This window comes from Perissodus microlepis, chromosome 22 (genome assembly GCF_051167445.1).
Source record: "Perissodus microlepis isolate ML-2025 ecotype Zambia chromosome 22, ASM5116744v1, whole genome shotgun sequence".
Classification (NCBI taxonomy): Eukaryota; Metazoa; Chordata; class Actinopteri; order Cichliformes; family Cichlidae; genus Perissodus; species Perissodus microlepis.
This window is the reverse complement of record NC_140481.1, coordinates 988,318-1,012,753: the sequence shown is the minus strand read 5'-3', so window position 1 is coordinate 1,012,753 and position 24,436 is coordinate 988,318. Positions and strand designations below refer to the sequence as shown.

General features: G+C 44.0%; 1 protein-coding gene across 1 annotated transcript in view; it reads left to right on the top strand.

Annotated features, from left to right (window-relative positions):
• foxo6b (forkhead box O6 b) overlaps positions 1-21,430 on the top strand; it is a 43,763-nt gene extending 22,333 nt beyond the window's left edge. Inside the window, exon 2 of the mRNA XM_084919117.1 lies at positions 17,329-21,430. Coding sequence (XP_084775243.1) covers positions 17,329-19,026 — 1,698 coding nt within the window. The 3' untranslated portion in view covers positions 19,027-21,430. The remainder of the gene's footprint in view (positions 1-17,328) is intronic.
• The last annotated feature ends 3,006 nt before the right edge of the window (positions 21,431-24,436 follow it).

Here is a 24,436-nt window from a genome sequence, read left to right as displayed (position 1 = left end):
TAGAAACATGGTGAGGGTTTGACATGATTAGCCTTTCAGCAGCTGCGTTAGTCGTGGTTCAAGAGTTCATGTTTAGCACGAGAGGAGCTGTGCTTGTATTGGTGCTGAAATAGTTCATGGATCAGAAAATGACTCTAGCTTCTCAGATATGGAGGAGCAACCCCAGAGCCACATACAGGCTGCTCACCCCAGTCCTGCTCTCAGCAGCAGCTTCTTGTTGACCAAAACTACAGCAAGTCCTGTACAAGCTCAGTCAGTAGGCCCAACACAAAGAGACAACAACACACACTCACAGCCTGTGCACTGATTCAGCACAAACATGCAAACCTGATACAGAAAGGCTCCGGCTGAACAGCAGCTTTAAAACCTTCTGTTCAGACAGCGATATGAAGAAGCTGGTTAATATACTAAATGTGTAACTTTTCATTTTGTCAATTTTAATAATCGATTATAATTAATTTATCAATTAAATCAAAATCAGCTTTTTCCGACTTAATACTTAAAAAACAGGAGAGGTGAAGACGTCACAACGAGTGCTGATGGTGAAGTTTTCATTTTCAGGATGTCGTATTATAGGAGCATTTATTTCAGTCATGCACTGTCATGTGTGGACAATCAAACGTAACACACTATGTTTAAATGACACGTTTTAATGTTTAATGTGTGAATCATCATTCTGGTTATCCTAGCACATAAACACTACTGCTAATAATAAAATGTAGAACAGTTCTGTCAGGCTGACAAAAAGCAGCTGAAATTGATTTATTGGATTTATTTGACACACGTGAACACATGTTCATGTACAAAAACATGTAACACACAGCTCCTCATTGTGTTTGAAACCTGATCTGTTTATAGTCTGTTATAGTTATAGTTGTTTAGATTGACCAACAGTTGAACCAGACTTTATGCTACCTAATGTTAAATATGGAGAGCTCAGCTGTTATCAGTCTGACAGACATAGTGATTCAAATCTAAGGTGAATGACACTGAATTTACTGATAATGTAAAGTAATCTTAGCACTAATATAACCTTCAGATTTTTTTAAATGTCTGCTTTTACTCAGGCGAGTCTTACGTTCTCATTCCAGCCTCAGGTTTGAAACCTTCGTTATGACTTAAAAGCCTGTTGCCTGGTGGATCCCAGCATTACATATATTATTATTCACATATTAACTAACCTGCAAAAACACTTCAGTGGTGCTCACAAATAAATTGTTGCCACTTCACAGATTTTGCGACACCTCCAAAGTGAAGCTTGGTGAAGTAGCCTAGTTTCTCAGTAAGATAATAACTGAATATCTTTGTGTTCTTTCATCAGTGTGTGCTCCAGCACTGACTCCGTATTCTCCTGCTGCTCTTACTCCTAATTTCTAATTGGCTCTTACTAATAATAAACAGTCATGCATATGGAAATCTGTTCAGAATAGCTCATTTGAATCAATTCAGTATAATTCACTCCCACAGACTCCCAGTGTGGCATCGATCAGCTCTGCAGCCAGTCCAGTGTATACATCACTGACTGGTTCATATTTGATTTTTAATAATCTAAGCATGCTTGGCTCTCTACAGCAGCGCCCTGCCGAGGGAGTTTCAGTAAGGTGAGGAATGAGGTCAGTGAGCAAACCTGCGATGCCGTGTAACACCCGTGGGCTCCCCCTGGACCCGGCATGCACACAGCCCACAGTCCCCCAGCTGATGGCTCAGGCTTGCCATCGTGCTCAGCCAGGGCGGGGGGCGGGGGGTGGGGTTACACAAGGCTCCGCTAGGCCTGCCAGCTCTGGCACAGATTAGAGAGGGAGACTCGGCCGGGTATTTCACCGCTTTACTGAATATCTGTGCGAGAAAGGAACATGAGGCAGTTTCTCAGGTAGAGCAGAGACTTCAGTGACCTTTCACCATGTTGTGTTTTAGCAGAATCAGCCTCCTTCTTTTATAACACATTTTAAAGTGTATAATTCTGTAGCTAATGGCATTTAATAATAATAAAAACATATAAATCAGCAATAAGCCCTGAATACAGTCTTTAGTCTTTTAATAAGCCGATATATGAATCCACCAAAGTGACAGCGACGGACTTTACTTCAGTAAAAGATAAATCAAGTAGAATCCACATCGACACCACCCACAGTTTTACAAGGTGCTCCCCCCAAATATTGTAGGGGTGTAGAGTGGGGTCAGGTTGGAGCACATCCACCAAAGCTTCAAGCACAGCAGAATGATTTATTGTTATAATTATGATGTGCATTCTTGACGTATAGAAAATACAATACAAAAGATTTAAAATGTCATGTCACCTTTGACCTCTGACCTCTCCCTTCAGGTCAAACAGGTGCTGTATAGAGCTGTTGAAAATGAAAATAGATTTTCAGACCGACTGAATGTAAGTGTGGGATACGTGCTGAGCATAGCTGATTAATTTTATATGACTTTTGTTTTGTACATCACAGGAACAGGTTACGTAACTTTAAATAAATGTACCCGTTTGAACACTTAACATCAAAACGAATGTTACACCTGTACTATAACATGTAAATAAACACTCAGAATTATGCTGTTAAAACCTGTTTAACCAAAGCCTGCACGCTGGTTTTACTGCTCTACAAAAGAGTTTTAAAGTAACAAAAATTTACCCAACATGAATATGTACAAAACACAGAACTGTTACAGCAACTAATGCCCAGAGAAGGCTTTTTAGTTTCTACTGATTTATAACAGATTAATAATCTAAGGAGCTTGGAAAGACCGACTGAGAACCTTCACAGACATAACAGATGAATAACTTTTGGCTAAAATCATTTCTTTGTGTTACACCCAAAATGTTGCATTTTTATTAAACAGATCACACACAAACACACAAACACACAAACACTACGGTTGGAAAAAAATCCAGTTCAACTCTTGAACCTATTTTCTTTTGTCCTTCAGACGTACATCCAACTCCAGCCATGAATAAAAGGAAGCCTGGCTACAAACACCCCAGTCTGGTTTTGTTTGAATTAGCAGGATGGTTTGAAACTTTGTTAGCTGTGGTGGGAGCGCTGAGAACAGCGAAGCCAAATATCAGAGAAAACACTTGGATGTGCAGCAGGAAAAACTTCAAGCCTCTAATGAAGTTTCTCGTCTGCACTTTGAAAGACTGAAAGCTCCGCTTTACTCCACCCCTCAGTTACCAACTTGACCCCCCTCCTCCCTTCACTCACACACACACACGTGCACATTCTCAAAGACACACAAAAAACACACATTGCAGCATCCCCATTAGCAATTCATGAGCGGCGTCTCATTAGACTTTAAGTTTTACCATAGGCCTCTGAAGTATATGGCTGGAGCAGTTATTAATATTTCATAGTCTCCCATGGAGGAACTAAAAACAAAGTCGACCCGCTTCCGCTACAAAGTGACTCGCGCGCCTCGTTTCTTCCTTTCTTTCCACTTCTCTTTCACCCCCTCTTTTCCCTGTTTGTTAGACCGTCTCTCTCTTCCCCTCTGCTTGCCGTTCGCTCCTCCGCCGTCGCTTTCTACCTTGCTCGCTTCCGATCCTTCTCTGCCACACAGACCTTAACTCAAACTGACTTAATTGGGCTGTCTTTGTTCTGGGAAATGTGGGCATACCTTCCCCTTCTCCCCAGCAGAGAGAGAAAAGAGAAGTCGAAAGTGAAGAGGAGGTGGAGAACGACAGACGAAGGGAGGGGAAACGATGTAGGATAAACCTGGGTCGCTCTACAAATAACCCATGTGCCCTGCTCGGGGTGAGGGGGACTCGGGGGTCGGGAGGTGGGGTGGGTAGGGGTGTGACAGAGATGTGTGTGTGTGTGTGTGTGTAGACAAAGATGGGGAGGGGAGTCTCAAGGGTTCACGGGTTGTCTGTCAGACTGGCAGACAGGAGTTCTGCCCCCGAAACTAACCCATGCATGAATAAGTCAATAAAACTGTGTGTGTGCGCGCGCGTGTGTGTCTGTGTGTGTGTGTGTGTGTGTATTGGTGAGAGTCAGTAAAGAGAGGGAAGAGAAGAGAATCAGATGAGGGTGATGAGGCTTCTGGTTTCCCAGCATCTGTGACAAAGAGACAGACGCCGCACTGCCAATGAGAAACAGGCTGAGAGAGGCTCACACACTCAGAGAGAGGAGCACGTCGCTGGGACAGTTACAGCATGTCTGTATGTTGTGTGGAAGTTTGTGGGAATATGTTGCACATGTGTAGGGATTCTGCAGCGCTCTCAAACTGAGACCAGAAATCAACCACTTACATGTTTTAATGCTTCTTTTTCCAAGACAAAATAAATCAAATGAGTTGATTTTGCTCATAAAAATCAGTCAAAAGTACATTTATTTGTATTTATTTGCATTTGTATTTCCAAATGCGATTGTTGAACAAACCTCTTGCTAAGGTTTGCTCACAGTTAGTGTTCGGTCTCTACAGGTACAGCTATTTCTTTAGAAGCTGACTTTGTCCCCTTACTTTTTGTCAGATTACACATATATAGCTATAATTTGTTACATTTAAAAATGTAAACATGTCTCTTGGGCATTTTTGTTGTTGCAGGTAGTTTCATGGAGTCCATCCTGGTAGGTTTGGTGTAATCTTGATGACAAACAAACCTGTTCAGGTTCTGAAGCTTCACACAGAAACGTCTCTTCCCTGATCTAAACCAAACTAACATGCAGGACTGGTAGCAGCACTCCAGCGTGTGGAGCGTGTAAGGCTTTGGGTGTTAATATATGGTGGCTCCTGCAGTTCTCGTTCCCCTGGCACACATGTATTCCTCAAAGTGACAAACCAGTCCTGCGCAATGACAAGAATGATTTAATAAGAAAAAGAAAAGAGATGTGCTGGTGGGAGAGGGAGGAGGGGGAGAGAGAAACAGAGGATGGAAACAATTCACTGTCCTTGAAAACCAATAAGGCTAATTTGAATTTGAGACTGAGGACTTCTTCTCTTGTCTTTGACCTCGTACGACCTCCTCGTCGCCCTTTTCCTGCACTCCCCAATCAGTTTAATCTCGCTCTGCTCATCCCTCACACATGCTCTCCCTCTCCCTTTCTCCATCCGTCGTTCGTTACAGCACACTCTCACTAAAGCAGATTTTTCCATGATGGATGGGCTCTGTGGAAAAGCTCTGTCAGATCTTCACGCCGGGAGGCGGGCAGTTCACCTGGGGACACGTGTGACATTAAGAGGTGGAAGCTGAAGGAGGGGCTGCAAAGTGTCATTTTGTCATCGTTCTCAATGCTTAGAGCGAGGTGTGTTTTAGCCACGCAGCGACCTGTTAGCCATGGGAGCACTGCTGCATCCACATGCCCCCCCAGGCTCTCCCTCCTTCTCTTTTCCCTCTGCATTAATGCAACGGTCTCTTTGGTTCTCCAACATGTGTGCAGCCTCACAGGCATCTTTGCAAGCTCTCTCACATCGTCAACATAACCCCCTCCAGCCTTTCTCTTCACTCCATTCTGCCCTCACTTTTTCTTCCCCGTCTCTCTTTCTCTCTCTGTCTACGCTGGTCAAGTCTCCTGGGTAGAAGACAGTTGGCAGGATGCGAGCTTGCTACCATGGAAACAGGAACCCTCCCTCTCCCTCAGGTCTCCTTAGCAACTAGTAGCTTGGCATTGTAGTAATGAGCCGTCCCAGCATGCCATGCTTGCGGAGCGCGAGATGTGTGTGCCTTTGTGTGTGTGCGTGTTGGTGTGGCTTTGTATTTGCAAGGGTGAGATTCACGCAGTCAGAGTGCTGTGATGTCAACTGATAAAGCAGAATGACAACTTTTGTAAAGTCTGACGATACGTTCATGGTCTTTCCCCGCGTCTCTTCAATTTCCTGCCACGAAGGAGAAATGGATAACCTGGTTATTCTTTCAGTCAACATGTCCCACATATTTTAGTGTGATTTTTCCCCCTTTAAAATTGAAATATTTCCACAGAGTGTCTGACAGGAGACGTGCTCACTGGAGAGTGTGACAGTGTGAACTGGAAAATGGTTATCTGGGAAAAAATGATCAAGTCTTATCTGGTGGGTTTGAATCTGAATTTAAGGACTAATTGAATCAAATTCTACTGTCAGGTACTTATTATATATAGTTATTTTATTATTATTTATTGTTATTATATAGAATTATGGAGTTATTACAATTCATGCAAATTTACTCACTAAGTAATCAGCATGTACACGTCTACATGATCATATTGGCTGTTTGCTGATGTGAAAAGAAAAAAAATAATACTGAACACATGCACGACTAAAATCTTTTCATTGTTTCATTCTTCTGTTCTCACAAACTGTTCGCTTAGCTTTAAGCTACTGAAAGGTTTAAAAAACAACAAACAAACTGCATTTTTAGGTCAGCAGACAAGCATCATAGAAGCAACTAACCGCTAACTTATGGCGAAGGGGCGGGATTAAATATATGTAGCTGAATCAGAACAGGTGCAGCCAGATTGAAATGTCCTTTGCTAATTGAACCTTGTGTATTGTTTACATCAGCAGTCTCCAACCTTTTTTGCGCCACGGACCGGTTTGTGCCCGACAATATTTTCACGGACCGGCCTTTAAGGTGTCGCGGATAAATACAACAAAATAAAACTAGTACCGGTACCGAAAAAAGAAGATTTATTCATAACACTCGTGAAAAGACCCAGGAAAACCGAGTTAACGTTAAAAAACGATAACAAAATAACGCTAAAAACCGATAAAAAACCCTGAAAACCATACATTTCACACCCGAGTCTCAGTCTCGCGGCCCGGTACCAAATGACTCATGGACCGGTACCGGTCCGTGGCCCGGGGGTTGGGGACCGCTGGTTTACATGATTGAAATAAATTAACAACCAAACAACAAGCATGTTGTGCGTCACAGGACGCTGTATAAATGTAACTATGGGCCATAATGAGTGCATGAGTTTCCCTGTGGCTGGGCCGGAGGAGAGTGTCAGAATAACTCCACTGCTGTCATTGATCCATCCTGTATCAAAGCATGAACATCGGCCTGTTTACTGGTGATGCCGTGTAGCACTGCTGGGACTGAGATGAGTGTGTGATTTCAGGTGATTTGGTCTCGTAGATGAAAACTTTTAGAGCAGGTTTGGTGTCATCGCTCTTACAAAGCTGTTATTTACTGTCTAATGCTCATTTATTTGTTGATCAGGTACACGTAACAGTTTTTCTTTGCTATTTTCTCTCTCTCCTTGCCTGCTGATGTGGACAGGCCTCTGCACAGAAAGCCCAGACTGCACATAAAGGATGGTTATAGATATAATGCCCGGGGCTTACGGGGTGAAGTTCATCTTAATGCACAGCCTCTGTGTTTGCTGAACGAGGGTTTAGTCCACCTACAGGACAGTCAGCAGAGTTTCTTACGCCATCTCGTACCAGAGTACTACATTTATTTGTTAGACTTGTTGTTTTATATAAAGAGATATCTTTATACAGCACAACTGCTTCTGGATGCACTAACACTGTTAGCAGGACTCGTACGTCATTGTCAGGTGTAATATAATAAAGCTAACATCAGCGCACATCTGACTGAATAGGAAGAAGTGCAACAAAATGGCAACTGGCCGTTATTGTGGTGATGTTGGTGAAGCAGTTAATGTTGTGTGATGCTTTATTCAAGCAGCAGTTTGGGAGCAAAGCTTGTTGGGCTCTGAATATTCAACGACACCTTCGTTTGTTCAAAGAAATAATGAATATTCGGTATAAAGTATGTAATACTCATGGTCACGATTAAGTGGCTTTTCAGTGGCACTTTGGATTGAATCAGACTAACCTGTGAGTGAACTATACGTCTCCAAAGCTCATCACCTCTTCCATACGAGTTTGTTATTCAAGGCTACAATATTGTGTTTTTCACACTAGTTCTGGATGAAAGGCGGTGAAAGCGTGTGGCGGGGTCCTCCATCTTTGTTTCTTCAAGTCGATCTTTTTTTCCCGTTAGCCTGTATCAGCTCTTCACTGTGGATCAGCACACGTGCTGGGAGGAGGTGCTCTCCTGAGACCTGACTGCAGGTGTGATCAGTCCTGTTTATCAGCTCCTCCTTTGGCTGTCATAGGTGTCACGATGTTACACCTGGTGCGTGAAACTCTCCGGGGGGGAGGAGTCAGCTGTGGAGGTGATGTGCTCTTGTTACTATCATGTGGGGCATTTTCATTGTTTGTATCATTTTTTCCTCATTTTTGTCACAAGCAAAACTCCATGAAATCTGTAATGATAATGTAACTGTAGGATAATGAAACCAGAAAAGGATTCAATCATATGTGTTTGAAGTGATTCCCCCAAAATACAAACATTTAAAAAGTGATCAGTATAAAAATGTATACGCTGCAGAGGTGAGATACACTGTACATAAAAAGTATTTAAAAAGTATTTTGCTGTGTATTTTACAGTTTTGTTCTGTTCTTCTAGAATATCATCAAATTCACATAAATAGACTGATTTCACATTTCAAATGTAAATTAACGTAAATGTAATAAAACATAATTTTCTTGTTTTTTAAACGTATCTGTCTGTACATGTGCATATGTAGATTGTTAAAATACATTCACTAATGTATCATGATTTCACAAATATCTGTCCGTTATTTGAAAGATCGAACTGTTAAATTCAAATGTAATGCTATGGAAAAATATATAAACTTTTTTTTACATCAAATAATAATTATTATTATTACTGTTATTTAGGGCGATCGTGGCTCAAGAGTTGGCAGTTCACCTTGTAATCAGAAGGTTGCCGGTTTGAGCCCCGGCTCCGACAGTCTCGGTCGTTGTGTCCTTGGGCAAGACACTTCACCTACCGCCTACTGGTGGTGGTCAGAGGGGAATTATAAAGTGGAATTGTAAAGCGCTTTGAGGGTCTCATAAAGCGCGATATGAATGCAATCCATTATTATTTAAACCAACTGTTAACTGTATATTTCTGTACATTTAAGTATTATTATTCATATTGCTGCATTCATTGACCTTGTTTATAGGTAATTTCATTGTTTAATCACATTAAATTGTTCTTAATTTAATGTTTAAAAGCACATGAAAAAGGCAAAATCCCATGTAAAAGTAGGGCAACAAACTGTATTGTCGTTACTGAAAATAACCGTATTTTCATGAGAGAGTTATTTTCTGGTATTATTTTGGCGCCCCAGCTGCCGGGATATTACTGTTTTTTTTAAGGATTTTTCTTTTACGGTGTAGCTTTCCTTATATGATATCTAAACTATCAAAATAAGAGCGTTTTAGAGCAGAAAGATGACTCCTACAGTGCTTTATTTAAATGTAAGTAGCAGAACACGCTGGTTTTGCGCTCTGTGATGTAAGGACGGCCAACAGGAAGGAAGCGCCACTATGGCTGCATCAGTCTTTACAGAGCTGTCTCTGGCACATGAACTGGGCATCTCTGGCACGCAGGGAGGATTTTCTGATCCCCTGCCCTGCTTTCAGATGCTCGTTAATCTGCCCGCTCTATTTTTATCTGCCCTCTCCTCTCGCCCCCGGGCTCTCCGCCTTCACTTGGCTCCTTATGTCCTTCTGCAGAGGGAGAGCCTCAGCAGGCCGGCAGCTCCAATTAGAGGCCTCTTCGCTGGGAATTGGGCTTGCTGTCCGCCCCCAGTCCCTCAGGCTCTTTTCTTGTCTACCTTTTCTCAGGTTAGTCCCTTCTCTCCCAGTGTACCCCACCCCCTACCAGACCCCTCTAGAGCTTGTGGAGCTCCACAGGGAGTGAGGGGGAGTGAAAGGCCTTCTGTCGCCCGAGGACTGGCTCTAGTCCCTCGGCTGCACTTTCAGAAGAAGCTAACTGGTGCACCTTTCAGGAGGCAGTCTCAGCACAACTGCAGGAGACACTAACTCTGATCCAATTGTCACAGCCACAACAGGAACATCGGAAACTGCTGCTAGCAGTGTAAACACTGTAATGCATCCTGAGCACAGAAAGAGATTCTTGTTTGATGGGCTGCTCACATCATGACCCAAAGAACATGCCAGATGAGACAGACGTGTATAAATGAAGCCAAAGCTTGCTTTGTTTCCAGCTCCTGTATTAAAACCTTTCTTAACTGTTGTTTGCACCAAAAATGTCTTCTACGTTCAACGAGGTGCTTCTTTATGCTACACTTCAGTGATCTCCTATGTGATGCCATGTTTCTCATGCACTAATCTGCATTCTAGCTCACTGCTCTGTGCTGCTTGTTCACAACCACGCATCGTCTTAAACGTTAAAGTTACACTGGTTTCTCTGACCTGTTATTTTCCCGCAGTCAAGAAAAGAGAGAGAAGAATGGCATCTCTTTTCCCAGCTTAGCTCCCACCCAAACTCAGCTTGCTCACACCTTCTCCAACCCCATTAATCCCTCAGCCTCCCACTTCTTTATTTCCCTTCAAAGAGACAAGCACAGCCCGTGACATCAGTCACAGGAAGTGAATCTTTAGCGTTGACTAATTTCCATCGATTGCCTCCAGACAGGCTTAGCACACAAGACCCATTCCTACACAGAGCCTGGCTGCTCTCATTTAAGTCTCCCCGCCTGCAGAAAACGCTTCACAATGAACGCAGTCTGTGCTTTTATCTTTTTCCCCACTCCTGCTTATTATCAAATAAATGCGCGGCATAGAGAGATACCCATTGACAGGACCGTGCATAATGACTCCTGGCTGTGTGAAATGGATTAATAAATAATGGTTGAGCAAACGGCTTTGCCTAGTCCTGCTACTTTTCAACACGGCGCGTAGAACAATCCACTGCTGGACCACATCTAATGGGACACTGCATGAAATGTAAAATGCAACAGTCTGCATGAATGCGCTGTGGAATGCATTATAAATTAGAGGTGGGCTTCTTAAAATGTGTGGACTATCAAATCCACTGCATGACGTTCTGTTGAATCCTCTTCAAGAGGCGTTCTGGCCTGCGAGGACGGCGAGGTAAAAGCAAAAACGTCCAGAAGCTGGACTCGTCTGTGTTCCCTCGTCTCGCCGCAGCTGAAGGTAAATCAGTTTCCTCTTTGCTGTCACGCGCATACCCACGGTTCACATCCTGCACACGGTCGAGCCTGCAAACAGCAAAGGCCTCCTTGTTTTTAACAAAGCATCCATCCCCTGTCACCGACACATTGCTTCATTAACACTCTTGGCTTTGGGAATATTGACAGCTTTTCAAAGTGGCAGAGAGTAAAAGTGCTCGCACTGCCTACGCTGCACCAACGGGGCTTAAAAGAGACCAACCCGAGGCTGCCACTGTACCCGTGCGCCAGAGTAATAAGTCTGTCTGAGACACGGGGTGAAAAGGTCTCAATCTCCTTAACGCTAGATTAAGGAGCAGCTTGATCAAGGCGTCTTAAGTGCTTCATTATGGAATCAGGATCAATAGCCACTAAGAAGAATTGAGCTAGGAGCTTCGGTAGGTAGACCTGATTGAATAGAGGCTAATGACTTCTCAGAAGCCTTTTATAGCAGAGGAATGGCTCATACTGTATGTGCTGCCTGTGGTACTTGTGTTAAATCACACACGGCTCACGTTTCAGTAGCAGGCGAATAACCAGCACAGACTTTTATTAGCAGGGAGACGCTAACGTGGGCTCTGGAGAAAAACATGTTTTCTACCAGGAGCAGCGACAAATAGCACGGGGTCAATCCGGATGTGTTTGGAAGACCCGCGAAAACCTGTGCTTGTTTTTCTCGACTCCCAATAACCGTCTGACCAATTATGTCTATCAATGGTGCGCCCACCCTCAGTCGCCATGATCCGACCAATCCCCACCCTGTCTCTGTGGTTTCAGGGTGAAACCCAGCTGAGGAGTGCCCAGAATTAACCAGGATTAGCCCTGGATTGTTAGGGATTACTCAGGCTGGTGAGGGATTAAGTATGATTGCCAGTTTAGAGTGGGGTGGGGGCGCCTTGTGCAAGTCTGTGCCCACGCACGGCGAGGCGAACGAGTTGTGAAACACCGTACGTATGGTGGTGTTTACATGTGTGGCATCTAATGTTGTTGTTGATTCGGCCGAGCTCAATTTATAGCACCTTTACAAAACGCAGCAGCGCTTCACGAGGAGGACGACCGAACAAAAGGACGACACAAGAGAGGAAAACGAGAAGAGGAAAAATGAAGAAATTATAGTAGATTGAAGATAATAATAACAATTGTAGCCAGATAATGAAATAACAGGCCCTGGGGAGCAGACATGTAAAAGGTTTCCCTCGCTCCAACTTATGAGCAAGACCGAGTGAGAAAAGAGACACAAATCGCCTGCGTGTCTTACAGATGTATTGCATCACTTTGCTTCTCATTTTGCTCTCTTCTGTTCTTCTGGCGTCTTTTCCTGACTTTCTCGGACCATATTAACACTTTTTTTCATATTAAGTTTGATTTAAAACAATGAGAACAACATCAAAAATATATATATAAAATATAAAGGTGCAAAAGCAAAGTGGAGAGTCCACATCACCAGCTTTTCTACTTTACAAATCAGAACTGTAAATTAGGGACAGCTTTGTCTGTGACGCCTGTTCATCATCAAAAACAATGCAGTTTAATGAAGGAGTCAGCATCCATTTGAATGACAGTAATGCTGAGAGGCCTCGTTTAATGTGCCACACTTGCAAACCACAAATGCTGGTGGGTTGGCTTTTAATAACAGATCTAAAGCACGGACAGAGTTAAAGTGCAAAGAGATGTTTAAATATCTGGAAACCGTGTTTGTTCTTTGTGTGCTGCTACTTTCTGTTCCACAGAGCTAACATACAAGACTTTTCTCTATACGCACGTATAGCTTCATTGATAGAAATATTAGAAAGGCAACAAGAGGGAAAAGAGCAGAATGGGTTGAGTCATTTGCGTTGCTACGCAACACAAACTGGATAATTTGCAATACATGTAATTAGTGTTAGCTAGCTCACCCAGAATGAAAAAGGACAAGGGGGTTGAAAATAATAATAATCAAGAAAATTAGCCATTGCTCTGTTATTGCTTTTCTGAAAGGGAGTATGTCGGCATGCAGCTGAAGAGGACGCATGCTTTCTGAGCTTTCAAAATGCTATTTGCAGGAAAAAATGTAGATGCGTAGCAGACAAAACAGCAGCAGCATGACATGACCTACTGCAGTCTGAGAGCATCATCTGATCTATTGCACTAGACTTAAACAGACTGCAGGGATGACATCGTCCGCATGCTCACTGTGGAAGCCAAGCAATAGTTCCAGTTTGATTTGTTCAGAATGGGATGCACTGATCAGCCTGTTTAAACAGATGTATAATGTCCTCTGTAGGTCAGCTTTTGATTTTGATGCTACTGTTGCATCATGGGAAATGCACTGTTAAAGCTTGGTTTGCACTGTGAAGCAAAGGTAGGCCATATCAGTTTCTTCTGCTTCAGTTCTGTCTGTTGTCGTTCCATCTTAAATACAACAGTCACAGAAATCGTAGGCGAGACTTTTCAAAACATTAATGGACAAAACAAGTCTGATCCAAAGTCACTGACTAACATGTCTCTGATCTGTAGCACATGTTCCCCTCATGTTAATGTTTTCATGCTGTATGTGAAGTTTGAACTAAGATTTTTTCCGATTCTATTTGAGATCTTTTCTGCAATTTAATCTCACGGAGAGAAATATGAAGTACTTGTTTGGAACTGTAGCCCGGTGTGTTTTTAACGGGGAAACAACAGGACATCTGTGTACGCACAGATTTGTGTGTCTATGGACCATTAGCTAAAAACTGGACTGACTATTCCCTGACTCAGTGAAAGAAGTGCCAGGATCAGACTCACTCAGTATTTAGGTAGAACATACAGCTGTGCTACAGTGCAGTGCATTCCCTGTAGAGGAGCAGGGTGGATATGAGGACAGATTCAGTTATTGTTCTCTCTGCAGCAGTCCATCTCCGTCAGCATTAGCAGAAAGGCAGAGACATAGAGCAAAGGGAGCGGGCTCCTCCACGTCAGATCAGTCTTATTGGCAGCTTAATATAAACACAGCTATGGCCTACATAAGCCTGGGAATCTATTTTTACTTGTTTTTTATTCTAGCCAAAGGCTACACTTGAGGATTTCACTCCAGCTCTGAGATGTGATTACCATTATAACCTGCAGACTGTCCAAAGTCCCAGTGTAGTGTGGTCAAAGACATTTCTGACATTAAACACATTGGACAGCCAGTCCCACAGAGACAGAAGCCTTTGGTGTCAAGTAGTTTCAGTACTTTTTTTTGCTAAAGGAGAGGTGTTAAAGTCTCTTGGACCCAAAATGCTTGTTGGGCTTGTCTCTATTATCGTAGGGTCTACTTACAATATAAAGGGCTTTGAGGAGATTTGGTGCTGTATAGATAAAGTGAAATTAAATTGACACCATGCTAAAAACATATCTCAAATTGTTCTAATTTGTGGGATGAGACCACCCGTTTATGATGAGAGTTTCTGTTAAACTTTATAAAGATTAAAGGGAAATGCTGCTGAGAAAAGTCCTTCAGTTATTTAGCTCACACTCATTTAAACATAAATACCAATAAATAAATCAGTGCTGCACGTTTCAACAGCATAACAAACAGCAGACTCCAGAGTGATCGTACGGCTGAATTATCACCATTAGACCACCGCTGCACATTCGGGGAAATAATTTACAGGACAGCCTTAGTTTCAGCTCTGTGCAACTAATAAAATGATGATTGAATATAAAAAAATTACTTTTGTTTCAAAAGATCAACGTGATACTTTATTATCTATTATGCTGTGTGCAATTATTGATGAACTGAACATACACACTTCTTTATTTGAGGTTTCATTTGATGAATTACACAAAAAAGTCTCCTCAAGTCTAAACTTGAAAATGCAGGCAGCGTGGTGCAGTGCAAGAAGCTGAAGTAAGTTTACATAACTGTTAATTCCAGGATTTAACTCTTTGTGCTGTTATTGTTTCAGAATGGCTGACGATCAGGAATCATTATATGTAAGCAGCCACATGAACGTACACATTATAAAAGCAGGGACGGGAACAGCAGTCTGCTGTTGTGGCATAATTGTTGCTCTTGTAGGTGTACAGAAGCCCCTCCCCCACCGCGCACACACACACACACACACACACACACACACACACACGCTAATCACAGCTTGGTACAGGTAGTGAGGCTTTGGGACTACTGGTGATTGAGCCTCCCTGGTGGATTGGAGCAGGAATCTGACAGACTCAGATAAAAGGCTGTTTGGAGTTGCCTGCAGCATCAAACAGCATCAGCCTCCTCCCCCCACTTCTCCTCCTTACCATCACCTCCCCTCTCTTCACTACGCCTCTTTTGGTTTACTCTGTTGCCATGGCTACGCTCAGCCGGAGCCGTCATGTTGCGGAGGAACCTGTCAGGGTGCCACTCTCAGATCACCTGATGCGGGTCGCCTCCACTGGTGGCCTCTTTCACATGGTGTCATCGTTCAATTTGGCTTTGATTAAGTCTGCTCTCCATAGCGAGCTGCAGCGCAGGAGTGCAGTCGCTCTATTTCTTTGGTAAATGTTGAGCTTGTGCAATTTTGTTGACCTGGTGTTTTGGAGAGAACACTTTGAAACAGCAGGAAAAAACCATAAATACAGCTCTCGTAGCCAATTTCCACATCTGTGAAGAGAGTCTAGTCAAAGCAGCGTGATGTGAGTGGAGGACAGGTAAACATTACCTGTTAGGAGTCACGCCGTGGGGATGGGTGGGCTCTTCTGCATGAATGAAAACAGTAGTAGGTGGGATACAAGACTGATCCCAAACTCACATAAACCTGAATTCTTCCTGTGAGAAACCCATTACCTGCCATTCTGGATGCTGTGTTTTTCATAATGTGCTGTCCAATTTGCAGCCAGTTAACTCTGTGTGTGTGTGTGTGTGTGTGTGTGTGTGTGTGTGTGTGTGTGTGTGTGTGTGTGTGTGTGTGTGTGTGTGTGAGGGGCTATACATATGCTGAATCTATAGACAGCACTGAAATATTTAGCCTTAGGTTTGTTTCTGGTTGATATTTGCTTTTACATGCGAATATATGCATGTATGAATAAATGAGTGAGTGAATGATAGAGGAGAGGTGGTAGCCGAAGTTTTGCGAGATGATGGGAGGATAGATAGAGAGAGAATAAGAGAGAGAGAGAAAATGAGCAATGTCAGGATGTAGAGAGGCTGGGACACAGATAGGGAGATGAATGGGGCTGAGAGCAGGAAAATTGGACAGGGGACGGGGAGTGAATGAAGATAGAGAATGGCTCGAGATATCAGGAGACAGAGATTGTGAGCTATGTGCAGGTAATAAACAAGGCAGAAATAGATAGATATCTCCTGAGAGGAAAAAGAAAAGTGTGTGATTGCGGGCATTGGGGTAGATGTTTGGAGGAATTGTTGCTCCCAAAAGACCAAAAAACCAAAGGGAAGAAAGAGAGGGCAGAATGGCGAGGAAAACTGGAAAGAGTGTGAATAATGACACAAGCCGGAAAGATTTGGATGAACATGCTGTACTTAGTCTTACTTGGCCAGCTGAGATGATGTGTATCCCTGCTAAGCTCTCCTTTAGGCAGGCTTAGATCTCATCAACTCACTCCAGGTTGGCACCAGTTTCAAATGCTGCTGCAGAGCTCTGGATTAACTATACAGCCGTCACTCAGACACTTAAACAGGGGTCTGGAGAGGCTTATTGCATACTCCCCCCCACCACCCCACAGCGCTCCACACCCACCCACAGTCACTACATCCGTCTCCATTTCAAGCGACTTGCAGAAGGACTTCATTATAAAGCTGTCTGCCGTGGTCACCTACGGTCGTGCTAATTGTGCCATGATTTTTAAAAGAGGTCAGATGAGCAGGTCCCTCCCGTCCTCCCACTTACTTCCACTGTAACTTATTCCAGGCCTCTGTAGTGTTTCTTTTTTTATTCTGGTGCTCTTCCACAGCTTCTCGTGCCAAATCCCCCGCCTCCCCCCTCTTCTTCTCTGGCTGGATCTTAGGCTTTCATATTTGGAGGCCCTGCAATCGATACGGGCTGTCTGTGATTGGGTTGCCTTGTGTGATTCATTTCTGTAACCTTGGTGATGGTTTGATGTAGAGGCTGCACCCATGTCCATATTATGACTCACTGAGCGCGTGTGGAGAGGAGAGGCAGGTCAAAGGAGATATTGATTGGCCCTTCACTTTCCCTGCCCTCTTTGCTCACCCCTCCATCTGCTTTTTCTTTATCCATCTTTTTTCTCACTTGCAGTGCTGCCTCGATAGTTTAGCCATAATTCGAAATGACTTTGTTTTCTCAAGAAATTATTATTTAACCCTAAATGTTCCCTTGGGTGTTAACATTTATCAATTTTCTTCTCTCTCTCTCTTCCTTTCTCCTATTTTTCTTTCTTGTTGCAGAATTCTATCAGGCACAATCTGTCGCTGCACAGTCGCTTCATCCGGGTGCAAAATGAAGGGACGGGGAAGAGTTCCTGGTGGATGCTCAACCCAGAAGGCGGGAAGATGGGAAAAGGACCGAGGCGACGTGCATCTATAGACAATGGCACCCGCTACCTGAAGACGAAGGGTCGCATCAGTCGGAAGAGAGCAGGGGCCATGGGGCTCCAACGAGGACAAGGTCAGGGAGCTGGACCAGCGATGCAAGGCTCCCCAGAGCACGGCAGTCCAGCGGCGAAAGGAGGTGTGGGCATAGGTGGAGAGGAGTATGATACTTGGACAGACCTCCATTCCCGCACGTCATCTTCTGGCTCCACGTTGAGCGGCTGCCTATCTCCAATCCTAGCTGAGGCCGAGGCTGATGAACCAGAGGAGGGTGGGCTTTCCAATTCAGCTTCCCCAAGAATATACCCAAGCCCCACTAGCACGCGTTCCCCAGCCTTGGGCACTGGAGGCCACTGTCCCACGGTGGAGTTGCCTCAGCTGACTGACCTGACTGGGGCTATCAGTCTAGATGAGAGTGGCTACCCCCAGCCACCACAAATTAAATGCAATGGTTATCCCTATGTGCCTGGACCCAAGGCAGAGGGCTCCTACTGTGCACCAATGTACGGACAGCCTTCTATGGGCATGCTGCGCCACCACACTCCCATGGAGACCATCCAGGAGAACAAGCCAGTCAGCTTCCAGCGCCCAGTGAGGGGCTATTCAGAGAATAATGCCCTGCAGAGTTTGCTCACTGGAGGTCCTCGATATTGCAACAAGGACACAGTCCTGAGCCAAGGACGGGAACCACACACATTAATGACACAGGGAACCAATGGCATTCACAGCCAGCACAACCACAATCAGAATCGCAGCCACAATCAGAACCACAGCCAAGAGCATGCTCGCAATGCAAGTCTACACAATGACCATGACCAGAACACAACTCACCATCAGAACCACAATCAGGGTCACAAACACCAAGCCTGCCTCGACTACGCACACAGTCACAAGCCCCACCCGGCTCACGACTACGGTTCGAGTCATGATCACAATCACAGTAAAGTAAATCCTAGCCATGATCACAACCCTCACTCCACGCAGAGTCACATGCACAACCACAATCCCCACAACCCTCATAACCCTATGCATAGCGGGCCTCACCATCAGGCTCTTTCCCCGAGAGTGAGCACTGACATCCTGCAGCCCTACAGTCTCAAGACCTCTAACCACTATGGACCCCGTCCCCACCTCCCAACATCCCCTTCTCTTCCCCCGAACCCTGCCGGCGTCATGGGTGTTCCCCAGGACCCCTGCCGCCTGGCATCTGCACCTCACCCTCGTCATCAGCCTTACCCTGGAGCTCACCATCAGGGTATGACTGACTCCTGGCATGTGTTCTACCCCAACAATCACCAGTCAGGGAATGCTGGTTTCCAACCTCAAAACTCCCAGAGTAGAATGGCTGCTGACCTGGAGATGGAGAATGTCCCTAATAGTCTAGACTGTGATGTGGACTCTATCCTGCTCAGTGATTTTATGAATACAGAAAACATGGACTTCAACTTTGACGGTTCTCTGTCCCAGGGAGTGGGGATGGGGATGGGCATGAGTCTAGGGGCTTTTGCATGCCCCCCACCTTCACACAGCAACCAGAGCTGGGTGCCAGGGTGAACTTACGCCCAGGGATACATACAGACTCGTGACCAGAAAGCTCATTCCCTGGGCTGGGCTGCTGTTTGGCTGTAGCCTTGGACTGACTGACTGACTGTGATTCTGTATCATCATTTTGTTTTCTGGGGACTCCCCACACTCCGATGTTGTGCTCTTTCTCTTTCTTAAAAGCCTTCTGTCTCCATATTGAACCTGCCCCCAGTTAGCACCGTGCTAAAGCAACCCCCCCCCCCCCCCCCCCCCCTTTCATTTTTTATATTTTTATTCTCTATTCCCAAGCTCATTCTGCCTGTCCCTAAGCTTCCAAGCACTTTATATCCATCTTTTCATACAACTGCAGTAACACAGAGACCAGGCAAAGTCATGTTGTGTGTTGGCTTAACTTTAATGTATGCAATCCACTTTACAGTATTAAAGGAGGCGTTGTTCTTGAATTGAGAACATGATCAAACAGCTGCATAAATGTCTTCAGTGTGGAGGTGCTCTCAGATTGGGGGTTAAAAGTCAAGGGAAGTTTAAAGAAAAAAGGTTTTTAGAAGAAGAGGGAATTTGCAGGTATAGAAAAGGGGAACTCCAGGGTGATTGCGACTCGCCTTCTCCAGGTGGACAACGGTGTTTCGTTTCAGGCTCGGCACAGGAGGACAGGCGTCCATTAGGCAACGCTCAGCACTGAAATGCAACGTCCCTTCTTTAATCTCCAAAGTAATGCCAGAGTGATGCATCACTATTGCAAATCTAATGCGCCACTCTGTAGGTTTTCAACCTCCCCCTTTCTCTTCAACTCTGGACACATTGGCTTAATGTGTTTTGGCAAAAGTGATGATTAAACTCACTCTGCACTAAATGGGGGAGGGATTGAAATGGGTGATTTTTGAGGGCGGGGGTGGGGTGGCATTGAGGGGGGATGATAGGAGAGAAGACATGCAAATATTCCCTCTGTGTCTCTTCTTCTCCATTTAGTGGATTTATGTAGCTTTCCCCATAATGAAATAAGCAACGATCACGGCCTGCTGTACATCCTGAGGGGCTCTCTGATTGGCCTGTGCCTCATCGCCTCGGCGTGGCACCTTCACCGACTGACCCGAGAATAGCTTAGTGAGCAAGTGTGGTCAGGCCAGCATGTTGATGGAGCTGCTGTCCTCAGACCCCAGGTAGCCTTGTGTAATTCACTAACACCCAGGTTCAAGCCCACTATGTGCTTTTACTCCTGTGAATTGCTCACTGATGAACACCGTCAGCAGATTACTATTTGGTGCTATCTCTTCTTCCCAGGCTCCCTCCTATCGTGCCGCCCCATCCCGAGGTTACTCGGAGGGTAAACAAGAGTAATTAACCGCCAAACAAGATGGATGATTTATGCAAGTGTGTGTATTCGCTCATTGGCACAAAGTCATAATTCTCTGCACCTCCCACAAAGCACAAGCAGGGCGTATTTTGAGAGGTGGTACCCAGCGACGAGGTAGAGCGGCTGGCAAACGGTATGCTCGCAATGTCCTTCAAGAATCCTCTTTACAAGACTCCCATCCCGGCCATAGCTTTACTTTGCTGTTGTCTTTTCTTGTGCTTGTTCTGTGATCGTGCAGTTGTCTGTCCTGTTTCGGTACAGCGTGGATAGGAGCTTTTGTGTGCATTTTATTTTCTTTGTTCGCAGTGGGGAAAACAGGCAAAGGGTGGCAATTGCCAGCCCTCGTGCTGGCAACTGTCCCCTTCAAGATAGAGAGAATAGGGACAAGAGAGGGAAGGAAGGTAGATGGATATCAAGAGATACTAAGAGGGAGGAAAAGAGCTGAATGAGTAGGTAGGATCTCTAAGACCGTAAGAGATTTTCTAGCTTGGAATTGGCTGTTTCAATCAGGCCAAATGTCAAGTGCTACTCAGCTAGCTGCAGCGAGCTTTGACCAGAAAGCCACTTCTCCCTGGTGATCAAGGACAATGACGGGTATTTCCATGCACATTTCTTTTGATTTTTTCATTCCTTTTCAGGAGTTAAGATAGCCCATTGTTGTAATTCAACTGTAATTTGTTCTCTGGCCTGTGTGCAATTGTGTCAAGCTTGTCGTGGGTGTGCGAGCGTGTATCACAGTGATGTACAAGAACTGATTAAGGGAATATTATTGAGAAATAACTTGCCCTGGTATTGTCTATGCCTGGCTGAGTGCACCAGATAATATATACAGTTTATATTTATTGGTTAGGGAGCTGGGTCTATGGAGGACCAGACCCCTCACTTCTCTGTTTCCTTGATGACGAAGAAGTAGAAAGCTATTTCAGTTTGACGACATTTCGTTATGTACATAATCTATATTGACAAAATTGTATTATAATTTTTTTGCAAATATCAATTTCTTTTCTAAAATTATGTATCTGCTCTTCTGGTGACTGTAAAATAAAAAATACAACCCTTTTTGTTTTGTGTCTCTGTGATTCGATTGGACTGTAGTTTTACATATTTAGTTCTAGTTTGTGTTCATGCTTTTCCAAGATTAAAAAAGTAAAATATAAAGTCATATAAGATCAAGAGTAATTCACTGGCTGGAGATTTTTGATGATGCCAACAGAACTCATATAGGAAATTCAAATTTCAGTGACTAACTGTGAATATTAACACTGTTAACACTAGTAATGCAATATTAATATTATCAAGTCAACAAATAATTATGCAAAGATAACAGAAATTATAATGCTATAAATAATACAGTATTTTTGAGGTATTTCTAGGTGATTATTTTGTTTTCAATAAAACAAGCTGACAAAAATAAAGAACCTCTTTTTACTCTGATTGATCCAAATAGTCAAAAATGTTATAGTGAAAGTGTATAAATGAAGGTGAATGTATAAATGGTAACTGTGATGACTCCCACTTTGGATTCCTTTGAAGTTACACAATTAGCATTTTGGGTTTTTTGGAGCCAGAAATGACCTTAGAGTGATGAAAGACAGTTTAAATTTATTAGCTAGCATGGTCAGCAAGTTCCCTTTAAAAACTGTATCGGTGAAATGCACAGACAACAATGTGACAGACCTGAAGCACAAATTCTTCATTTCATTTCAATTCAATTTTATTTATTTAGCGCCATACACAACAGTTTTCTCAAGGCACAAATATAATATGAAAACATGTTACTACAAAAGATGTTCACGTGATATTAAAATATGACAAATTAACGTCAATAAAACAACGCAACTAAAAAGTGTGTTGCATCGTGCCGTGCATTATTAATGATGCACGCTGTTTGAAAATTAATGACAAAAACTTATCTGAAGACGGGTGACCTCCACAAGCTTATCTGAGAAACATTGGGCGTTTCCCAGGCCAGCTGATGATCAGGTCTACGGGCTTCCTCCCAGAAGGACATGGCTGGAACACCCACGAGGTGACTGCCTCCAGTGTTACTGGAATACAGAATAACTGTCTAGTCGTACACCATGTTTCTACGCTTTCTAGGTCAGAGCACAAAAACCTTGGTTTTACCACATAATACAGCCTTAACATTAGTCAGGTAATCTGTTAAAATAGTCCAAAAGGCAATGCACACGCTCACAACATCCAGATGTTTTTCTTTCCAAGCTCCTGATGACCTGGATGATTGAGAACCTTTGCAGACAATCCTTGGACCCATTGTCAGACCATACTGACCTCTGGGAATTGCTTGAATGAAAGTTCAGTAAAATTGACTAATCTGCCACATCATTTTTTCAGTTTGATTTTTGGGGTATCTAAGAATTCAGCCCTCTGTAGGATAATAACCTTTGATTCTAGTGTTGAAGCCAACAAGTGGCAAAAACTGCAGTTCTGCTTTTTGCCACTTGGCAGACTCCAAAAAGACGTTAATCCTCATACTGTAGACTCTTATCTTAAAATCTCTAAATTTAAAGGACTGAAAAATATAGTTACAGGCTGATATACAGTAAAATGTGTTTTTTGCTTGTGTTGGTATTTTCCTTTCCAAGGTTTCCAAAGTTTCAAGTTTTCAGGTGAACCCATTGTGAGATGTCTTGATGCTCAATCATCCAGGTAAGTAAATCTCAAAAAGCTGGTTTTGGTCATCTGGATGTTTTCAGTTGGAGACGTCTTCAGTCTCAGCTGACTGCAGGTTTCCAACCTTCCATCAGTTCGTTTACACAATGACTGAAGCTAGCACCACTGAATGAACACCCAGCCCCATCCCTATCATGTGACTTACTGAGAACAGGTGGCCCAGGATGTGAGTAGACGTTAAGGAAGGGATCTGAAAACTGGATTATAGATGACAGACAGTTGGTGTCGTAAGCCACCGCCTCTGTTCAAAGATGGTCGATAGGGTGGGGCAAAGTCTCCAAACGGGTTCACCTGAAGCCTTGGCTGATTGTGACCCACACTGTGATTAGGCAGAGGATCAATAGAGGGTCCAGGACCTCTTAGGTCAACTCCAATTGGGCTTAAAATCTGGGGCTCTTCACCAATCGCTCCTAAAACTGAAGAAGCCAGTCCAGACACTTTTCTTTCCAAGCTCAGGTCCAAGGATTTCATCCTAATACCCAATTGGCAGTCATTTGGCGGTTGCCTAGACTGTAGAGGTCTATTTATCTCTCCATGGATGTGTCTCTGTAGACATCACTGACCCACCAACAGACAGGGCATGTTGAAAAATGTTATGGGCAGCATAATGTTCTCCGCAGCTTCTCCACACACTTTTACATCTGTGACATGTGGTCAAGGTGAGCCCACTCTCATATGTGAAAAGCCAGGTGGGGGGTTCCAGTGGTAGACCTGACAATTCAGGTGTACTACAGCAAATGCTAATGGGGCTCCATGGTACTAGGCAGTGAGCACAGGGTCCACTAGAGGGCGTCTGACCCTCAGGACACCCTCATGGTGTTTATTTCTGATTGGTCAGAGACATTAACACCAGTGCCTGCTGGAGGTCACTTTGCAGGTCTCTGGTAGTGTCTGTTCATCCTTTCACAAAGGAGCAGATACCAGTCCTGTCCAGCTCTCCCACAGTAAATGACTGTCTCCTGAAATCTCCACCATGACGTAGATACTGTGCTTGGCACCAAAAAACAGGTGGCTCTAAACTTTTTTTTCACGAGCTCAGTACCTTGGGTGGGTAGGGTAGGTATGGGTGGCTGTAGCTCAGGCAGTAGAGCAGGTCATCTACTGATCGGAAGGGGGGCTTCCCCTAGTCTGCATGCCAAATATCCTTGGCCAAGATACTAACCAAGTTGCTCTCAGATGCATCCATTGGAGTATGAATGTGTGTGTGAATGTTAGAAAGTTAGAAAGCACTAAGAAAAATGTGCCTGAGTGAATGGGTGAATGCACAAGTTGTGTAAAGCGCTTTGAGTGCTCAAGATTGAGCAGAGCACTATATAAGAACCAGTCCATTTACCCTCAACAGTTTCTAATGGAGAGAAGGAGAAGATGGAG